Source organism: Trypanosoma grayi (genome assembly GCF_000691245.1).
Source record: "Trypanosoma grayi strain ANR4 Tgr_527_V1, whole genome shotgun sequence".
Classification (NCBI taxonomy): domain Eukaryota; phylum Euglenozoa; class Kinetoplastea; order Trypanosomatida; family Trypanosomatidae; genus Trypanosoma; species Trypanosoma grayi.
The window spans coordinates 1-8,609 of record NW_008826146.1 but is presented as its reverse complement, the minus strand read 5'-3'; the positions used below and the strand labels follow the sequence as shown (position 1 = coordinate 8,609).

At 58.1% G+C, this 8,609-nt stretch overlaps 5 protein-coding genes across 5 annotated transcripts; all 5 read right to left on the bottom strand.

Annotated features, from left to right (window-relative positions):
- Window positions 1-92: 92 nt before the first annotated feature.
- On the bottom strand, window positions 93-1,121 carry DQ04_05271040 (hypothetical protein; the record flags this gene model as incomplete). Its single annotated transcript, XM_009314091.1, has 1 exon — window positions 93-1,121. One exon carries the CDS (start codon window positions 1,119-1,121, stop codon window positions 93-95), a length of 1,029 nt encoding a protein of 342 aa, XP_009312366.1.
- Window positions 1,122-2,240: 1,119 nt separating this feature from the next.
- On the bottom strand, window positions 2,241-3,680 carry DQ04_05271030 (LMBR1 domain-containing protein 1; the record flags this gene model as incomplete). Its single annotated transcript, XM_009314090.1, has 1 exon — window positions 2,241-3,680. The coding sequence occupies one exon, from the start codon at window positions 3,678-3,680 to the stop codon at window positions 2,241-2,243; it is 1,440 nt and encodes a 479-aa protein (XP_009312365.1).
- Window positions 3,681-5,111: 1,431 nt separating this feature from the next.
- On the bottom strand, window positions 5,112-6,662 carry DQ04_05271020 (putative ATPase beta subunit; the record flags this gene model as incomplete). The annotated part of the gene is made up of 1 exon (XM_009314089.1): window positions 5,112-6,662. The coding sequence occupies one exon, from the start codon at window positions 6,660-6,662 to the stop codon at window positions 5,112-5,114; it is 1,551 nt and encodes a 516-aa protein (XP_009312364.1).
- Window positions 6,663-7,137: 475 nt separating this feature from the next.
- Window positions 7,138-7,470, bottom strand: DQ04_05271010 (putative ribosomal protein S25; the record flags this gene model as incomplete). Its single annotated transcript, XM_009314088.1, has 1 exon — window positions 7,138-7,470. The coding sequence occupies one exon, from the start codon at window positions 7,468-7,470 to the stop codon at window positions 7,138-7,140; it is 333 nt and encodes a 110-aa protein (XP_009312363.1).
- Window positions 7,471-7,668: 198 nt separating this feature from the next.
- Window positions 7,669-8,226, bottom strand: DQ04_05271000 (putative cytosine-specific DNA methylase; the record flags this gene model as incomplete). Its single annotated transcript, XM_009314087.1, has 1 exon — window positions 7,669-8,226. One exon carries the CDS (start codon window positions 8,224-8,226, stop codon window positions 7,669-7,671), a length of 558 nt encoding a protein of 185 aa, XP_009312362.1.
- Window positions 8,227-8,609: the final 383 nt, after the last annotated feature.

Sequence of the window (8,609 nt, the reverse complement as noted above, 5' to 3'; positions counted from 1 at the left end):
TTAATCCAGTTCTTTTCTTCTTCAAACGTCTCTGTCCATCAGTCTCCTTTACGTCTCTCTCTCACACACACACACATGAACTCTCCTCTCAATCATTTCCCCGGGGCTCCGCTAATGATGTTGTACGGCACCCCGCTGCGTGTGGGCGACAAACGGCGTTTCGCGCCATGCTCCGCCGCATAGAGCTCCGCGGAGGGCATTGGTTTGTGGCCGGGCAGTACTGGCACGTTCCTTCCCGGCGTTGGATTTGTCTGTTGTCGCATATACTCCTCGTACTGCAACTCATACGCCGTTTTGCGTTGTGGTGTCTGCTGCAAAGACGGTGGCCCTTGCTGTGCATGCTGCAAGGGCAACGGCTGGACGCGAGAAATATTGGGTTCAGGCCAACAATCACTGCTGCCCTTCACGCCGTTGTAGCCGGGGTAGGACCTTCGGCTGTTCTGCTGCCCCACGGAAGAGGCGGAGGGCCACGCACCGCCACCTCTGCCGTCTCTCCCACGCTGCGGATGCTTGCCTTCGAAGTACCTGTGAAACACCACAAAATTATTCGACTGTGGTGTGTACTCCACCAAGCCGTAGTGTTTCTGGAGGAATGCGAGGAATTTGGTGCTCGGGCGGTCAATCGCGATCTCCCCCGGCGTGAGATGCTCATTTGCTACCATGAAATCAAAAAGCGATTTTCCAAACCCCCGTCGCTGGCAACTTGTGTCAACAAAGAAGTCGAGAACACACAGCGGGTCAAGCTCCACTAGCGCCTTGTACTTGGGGTGCGTCACGAAGAGCTTCTTCACACCCACCTTGAGGATGCCAACGCCACGACCCTCGTGGCAGGCAAGATAGAGGCGTGCCCCCCTGTTCTCTCGCAGTCGTGCGACCGATGTAAGGACGGCGTTCAGTCCCTGTGCCTGCTTGCTGCGCATCCCAAGTACGTTGATGGTCCGCATCAGACGCTCGGCGTGTCCATCGGCGTTGCGCTCACGTCGCTCCTCCTCGAGAGCGGCGGCGTCCCACGCTGTGACGCCGTCGGGGATGTCCAGCAGCGGCAGCAGCTGCTCCTGTGACTGTGGCCACATCTCCGGCAGCTTTGGCGGCGCCGTCAGCGACGACGACGATGACGGCATTCGCAACAGGGGGCCGCGCTGGTGTGCTATTGGTTATTAATCTCCGCTGTATGTATGCTTATCTGTATACGAAAGTAATGTGTGTCTGTGTGTTGTCTGGACGCAAACAGCGACGTGGCTCCTCCCGCTGCTGCTGTAGTTGTGGGTCCGCCGCAACACTCTCCTATGTTTTGAGGAATTGCTGTGAGTGAGCTTGCGGGCGCGTCACGACGGCAACGGGCGCCAGGAAGATCACACGCACGCCAAAAGAAAACAGCGAGGAGAAAACGTGTGAGAAGGAGAGAGGCGCATTGCCACAGATGCCGTTAAGACACACACACCCCGCACACACACCAAAAGGAAGGCACGAAAGAAAGAAGCAGCGGGGTGCCACACAGGAGGTAAGAAGTTGGGTACGTCCTCTGCACCCCCCACCCCTCCTCCTCCTCCACACTGTCCACATCGTTTCCATTCGCCCACTCACTCACTCACTCCCCCCCCATCCCTAGTCACATGCGCAGGAGGAGCGAGTGGCTTGCAACGGCAAACAAGAAAAGAAACAAAAAAAGAGTACTGCAAAAATGAAGCAAACAGATAGGGAGTGTAGGTGTGTGTAAAAGGTATAGCAGTTCCGCGCATGTCCACGCTGCACGGAAAACATCCTCCCGGTCAACGGTGAGCCGAGACTGTGGCCGCGCGCGCAGCATATGCGCAAGGCCTGGAAGAAGGAGGAGGAGGACAGGGAAGCTCGCCCGCCTGACTGTGTGGGTCAGTCTGCCCGCCCGCCTGTCTGTCGGTGTGCCCTCCGCCCCACTTTACACGCCTCCCCTCTCCCGCTCGCTCTCTCTGTGCTGCCGCGGTCATCGCCGTCGCTGCTGGCCAGAGCGAACATCAGAAGGGTGGGAAGGGGCACGGGGTGGGTCGAATATTCGTTTCCTGCCACTGTATTCGTCATTCTTGTTGATGTTGTTGTTTATTCTTTTTTGTTCTTTTGTTTTTGTTTTTGGCTTTGCTTCTTCTTCNTGCCTTTCCCTTCATTTCGTTTCCTGATTCATTCTCCTTTCATCTTCTTCTTCTTTATCATCATCATCGCCACCATCATACAACACGCCCACCCAGCTGATCCCATGGATGCTCGCGCTAGTTATTGGCGAGCCGCACCTTCGTCGGGTCCCCCCGCTTCCTGTGCACGGGGCACAGGATCACCCACACCAGCGACAGCAGCGAGATGCCAAGGAAGAAGAACTGCGCCAGCATGATAAAATACCCAATGCCCTTGAGGTGCAGCACGAATATGTTCATCAGCGCGTTGATGGCTGTCCATGGGCTATACTCCTGGAAGGACCGCGCGGCGAACTCTACGACGGCGACACTGGTGAGGAGCAAGAGTGCGATGTTGAAGAGCAGTGAGTTGAGTGTCGTGTCGTGCGGCTTCAGTGGGTGGATTTGGAAGAACACGAGCCGCATACCGAGGCGCACCTGGCCCTCAAAGGTGATCCACATCAGGTAAAACACCAGCGCGCCGTACGCGATGATGCCAAAGAGCGAGAAGGCGCTGTCCAGCTCGGTGAGAAGAGTATTGAGGAACGGCGTGGCGCCGAAGGTGTTGTAGAGGAATATGTGCAGCGCCCACGCCACGCTGACGAGGACCGACACGATGCCGATCAGCAGCCGGCCGTACACAATAAACGGCGAGCCGCCTGCCTGCGTGTAGGCCCATATGAGTTGCTCCTGCTGCGCCTCGAGGATGTGCGTCTCGTTGCGCAGGATGTTGATCTTGCTACGCATCGAGCGGGAAATGGTGCCACGGCTCGCCTTCTGCGTCTCCAGTGAGAGCTCGAGCAGCGCGTCGCCCTTCGCAGCGATGACGGCCATCTCCTGCGCGAAGCGGGCGCCGCTAATCGCCTTTGGCCGCTTCACGAAGCCGCGTATGAGGTCAATAGGGAACGACACGAGCCCAACGCCGCCGTAGAAGAAGAAGGCAATCCAGCCAAAGAAGCAGAGCATGCCAACGCAGTACGTGAAGAAGCTGACGCCGATCTCCAGCTTGCCAGAGACGCTGGTGCCGTTGTACGCCACGTCCTCCACGTTCTGCACGAACTGTGGGTACGCCACATAGCTCCGCATCGGCACCACCGACACACCGACCTTGGCGTAGCACACACCGCATATAATAGCGAAGACGCCGAATACGCCGACGGTGTAGAACACCGCCTGCCCCACCTGCCGCCCGGGCTTGTTCTTGTCCGGGTCGTACGCCTCATAGAAGAACATGACGAACGGCACCACCACCACAGTCATGGCGGTCAAGAACCACAGCACGATCTGCCACATGAGCGGCGTGTTGAGAGTATTGGCGTACTTCGTGGGGACGGTCGGGTCCGTGGCGTTGGCGGCATCGAGCGGCAGCAGCAGCACGACGCCGATGGACATCACCATGCCGACCACGACGATCACCTTGGCCGTGTACGCCTCCCCCTCGTCCTCCTCCGACTGGAAGTAGATGAGGGTGTAGACGCCGAGCCCCACGCACATCAGCCCGACGATGACGAGCAGAACAATGAGCCACCAGTTGACCATCGTCGCTACCCGACCTTTCCTGATGTTGTTGATATTGTTGTTGTTGTTGTTGTTGTTGTTTGGTTTTGTTTCTCTTGCTGCACCGCCGCCTCGCACCTCACCGCCTCCCACGTCCCCTCTCTACTTCTGCGTGTACAATTGAAACCGCCTCTCAGGCACTGTTGCTGTAGTTACCTGCGCGCTCAAGCCGCAAGGTATCCACGAAACTAATCACACACTATCGCCGCACCACTACTGAGCAGGCCGCACGCACGCCACAACGAACAGCAGCGACAGCGGCAGTAACAACAAATAAACAAAACAACAAAAGGGGAGACAGACAGACAGACAGCCAAGAGAGATGTGGCGAGCAGCGACCGCGAAGCACTACAAAACAGCCAGCCAGACACAGGCCCGCCCCGCACACACACACACAGACACACAGCCGCACCTATACCTCATACTGCCATGGCGTATTTTTCCCGCTTCCTTTCCGTGTCTCTCTCCCACTCCCTTCACTTCTTATCGGTCCCTTCTTTCTTCGCCGCCCGGTGCCTCTCCAGCGTGTGTGTGTGTGTGTGTGTGTGCAGCGCGCGTACCCCTCGGCCTCCCCGCCCCTCACGCACACACACACACACGCAGCTCCCACGCACCACACATTACAGACGCGGCGAAGAGAGAAGAATGAACTGAAGAAGAGAAAAGAAACCAAAAAAAGAAAGGTCCTCCTACGAAACAGTTGTTGCTACGCGCTCCTACGTGGGTATCGTGTCTGCGGTGCCCACACCCGTCCTACACACACACACACTCTCTCCGTCCATTCCAGATGTCAGACACACACACGCACAGAGAGAGAGAGAGAAAGACGCACGCACAGGCCCACGCCTTCTTTCTTATACTCTCGCCGTGCATGCCTCGGAATTCTCTTCTTTGTTTCCTTACAATCTCTTTTTGTTTTTGTTTTTGTTGTTGTTGTTGGGATTTTTTTCGTGCCTTTTTTTTTCTCTTTTTTTTCTCTTCCTGTTTGTTTGTTTGTTTACTGTTTCGCTCCCTGTGCTCCCTCTTTTTTTTTTTTTCCACCCCCTTTTTTTTTTTTTTTTGTTCATCGTCACAAACACAGAGACAGACATCGTCTATTCTTTCCTAGGCAGAACGTTGTTTGTTCGCCTCCCGCCGTGCCAGCCGCTACCCTTCCTTGCACTCCTCTTGACTTCGCAGCCACCACGTGAGAGAGGCTCATGCAGGCGCGTTGCGTCAAGAACCCAACCCGCGTGCCATTACTCCATGCAACTGATGCTGCCAACACTATCATTGCCGTTCCTGCTGCCGTTGCTACTGCTGCGGCTGCTGCTGCTACATACATGCATCGACAGGGGGAAAAAGCCACCCACACACCCAAACATAGACGCGCACGCACACACGCGCAGAGACCAATATAGATTCGCATTACTACTAGTTGGCCTGCGCGGCGCGGGCACGGCGCATCTTCTCGAGCTCTGCCGCCTCCTCCGCCATCTTCTTCGCCTTCTCCAGCACGGAGTTGATGCCACCCACCATGTAGAAGGCCATCTCTGGCACCTGGTCGTAGTTGCCCATCAGCAGGCCGGAGAAGGACTCGATGGTGTCCTCCAGCTGCACGTAATGGCCTGTCATGCCTGTGAAGACCTCCGCGACCTGGAAGGGCTGGGAGAGGAACTTCGTCACCTTGCGGGCGCGGTCCACGATCAGTTTGTCCTCCTCGCTCAGCTCGTCGATACCAAGCACGGCAATAATATCCTGCAGCTCCTTGTACTTGGTCAACATCTGCACCACATCCTGCGCCACGTTGTAGTGGTCAACGCTGATCACATCGGGGTCCATGATACGCGACGCGCACTCCAGCGGGTTCACGGCGGGGTAAATGCCGGACTCCGCCACCGCACGGTCGAGCACCGTCGTTGCGTCCAAGTGCGAGAAGGTTGTGGCCGGCGCGGGGTCGGTGATATCGTCAGCCGGCACGTACACAGCCTGCACGGACGTGATGGAACCCTTCGTTGTGGACGTGATGCGCTCCTGCAGCTGACCGAGATCCTCTGCGAGTGTGGGCTGGTAGCCGACGGCGGCGGGAATGCGGCCGAGAAGGGCAGACACCTCCGAGTTGGCCTGAGTGAAGCGGAAAATGTTGTCGATAAACAGCAGCACGTCCTGCCCCTCCACATCACGGAAGTACTCTGCCATCGTCAGGGCCGACTGCGCAACACGCGCACGCGCGCCCGGGGGCTCATTCATCTGCCCGTACACCAGCACGCACTTGGAGTCGCCCTTCAGGTCAATGACCTTGGACTGCATCATCTCCAGGTACAGGTCCGTACCCTCGCGGGTGCGCTCGCCGACGCCAGCGAAGACGGAGAAGCCACCGTGCCCCTTGGCCACGTTGTTAATGAGCTCCATGATGATGACGGTCTTGCCCACACCGGCGCCACCGAAGAGACCGATCTTACCACCCTTGCAGTAGGGCAGAATGAGGTCAATCACCTTGATGCCGGTGGTGAGAATCGTGTCCTCGGCTGCCTGGTCGGCTAGCTTAGGCGCGACAGCGTGAATGGGCATGCGCAGCTTCTCCCCAACAGGACCACGCTGATCAATGGCGTCACCCAGCACGTTGAAGATGCGGCCAAGCGTCTCGCGACCGACCGGCACGGAGATGTTGCCGCCCGTCGATACTACCTTTGATTTGAGCTTCAGCAGGTCTGTCGTCTGCATCGCAATGCATCGGCCAGTGTGGGCGTCCAAGTGCTGCACAATCTCCAGCGTGAGCGCCTCATCGCGGCCGAGGTTGTCCACCACGTCGAGGGCGGTCAGCACCGGCGGCACACCCTCAGCAAAGTGGACGTCGACGACGGCGCCAATGACCTGTGACACGTACCCGACGCGGCCCTTATGGTCGGCGACGGCACCGCCAGCGGAGGCGGCACGCGCACCAGCGGCACCGCGCAGAACAGCACTACGAAGGCGCGTCAGCATTGCGTTTTATAGAATATCAGCGAAAGGCAAGCGGCAGTACTTACTACTTTACAAGGCGTGTGTGTGTGTGTGTGTGTGTGTGATGATACGTGCAGGACAGAAGACGAGCGCAAAGGAGAAAGAGACGGAATGCCACTACGAGTCAGCGGGGCGTACGAGACGCAGAGACACAGAGGAGCGTGAAAGAGGGAGCGGCACGGCGAAGCACACGTGCGCCTCGGCAACGCACATGCTCCGGTGGAAGCTCAGGGTTTGAAATCAAGGCACAAAAACAAAAAATAAAACACTCACATGCTCCACATAGTCTTTGCGTCTGATCATAACAGTCAGCACGAAGCACAGGCCACAGAAGCGAGGGAGACAGAGATCAAGAGGGATGAAGAGGGAGCACAAACACACAACGGAGCCTCACGCACCGGCATATGTCTCCGCGATGTTGTTCTTCTCCCATTCCCCACCCCGCCCCAATACCCGTCTACACACGCGTGTACACGCGCGCCTTGCTGCTGCAGGAGACGAGCTTAATCAGCTTCTGCTTGCACAGGTGCTGCAGGCCCTTCGAGGCGAGGGAGACGGCGATCTTAAGGCGGTCGCTGATGATGGAAGGCGTGATGACCTTGTACTTGGGCACTTCGCTCATGAGCTTGTCCAGCGTCTCCTTGTCGAACATCACGGCGTTCTGCAGCGCCTCGCGGGTGCGGCCCTTGGACCACTTCTTGGCCGCCTTCTTGGCGCCCTTGTTGAGGTTCTCCATCTTGCCCTTCTTGGGCGCGGCCTTCGTGTCCTTTCCTCCCTTCTTCGGCGGCATGGCTTCCTGTGTGTTGCTTACGACGTAAAGAACTCGAGCTGACGGCACGTGGTGGGCAAGTTAAAAGAGTAGGTGGGAACAAAAAGAGTACAGCAGCAGTGCGGGATGCGCAAGAGCCACAGAAGGACAGAGAGAGAGAGAGAGAGACACACACACACACAAAACTCCCATGCAAACACACAGCAGCGTGTCTGGTCGTTACGGCGGAAGGCATGCCAGCAGGGCGCGGCCCAAGTGCTCCACGACGATGGGATTCACTGCGTTGCCAATCAACTTGTAGACCGCACCCACCGGCACAACACCTCGTTGTACGTTAGCATCGCCACTGCTGCTCTTGTCACCGGCGCGGGTAGACGAGGGCTCCGCAGGGTTGAAAGAAAACCACTCGGGGATCCCCTGTAACCGTGCGCACTCACGGATGGAGTAGAACCGCAGCGGCGGAGCGTGGTCGGGCACCGGGAGAAACTCCGAGTACAGCTGATAACTCGTGCGGTAGCTTCCCATCAGCGTTCGGGCCAAGCCATCAACATCCGCCACACGCCACGCAGAAGATTGTCGATATGTCTTACTGCGCTGCACGGACTCCCATTGCGCCTCTGTTAAGCACAAGGATACCAACTCCTGCTGCTGCTGCTCATTCATCACGGCCACATCGCTGCGGAACTCGAGAATGTCCCGCACGCAGCGCGGTGCCTCCGGGTGTGTCTGTCGGTACTCCTCCAGCTCCTGCAGCGCCGTGTCGAGGGTGGCACTCATTGCTTGCGTCGTCGCTCGCGGCAAATCGGCGCGGACACCAACAAAGTATACACGCCGCCGCCGCTGTGGTGTGACGAGGGCGCCGTCAATAACGCGGTACTCCACCGCGTAGCGAAGGGCACCGTCCGCCGCCGGCTGGCGCAGCGTTCGTAGAATTGTGTGCAGCTGCGCGCTCTCCTCCACGCGCAGCAAGTTTTCAACGTTCTCGAGCAGGAACCCTTGTGGGGCGGCGGCGCGAAGCAGGCGTACCACTTCGTAGAAGAGCCAACCCTTCTCATGCTGCAGCCCCGTCGCCGGCCCCGCCTTGGCGAAGCTCTGGCACGGGAAGCCGGCCGTCAGCACGTCGTGCGGGGGGACGAGGGACGCCGGCACGGCGGTGATGT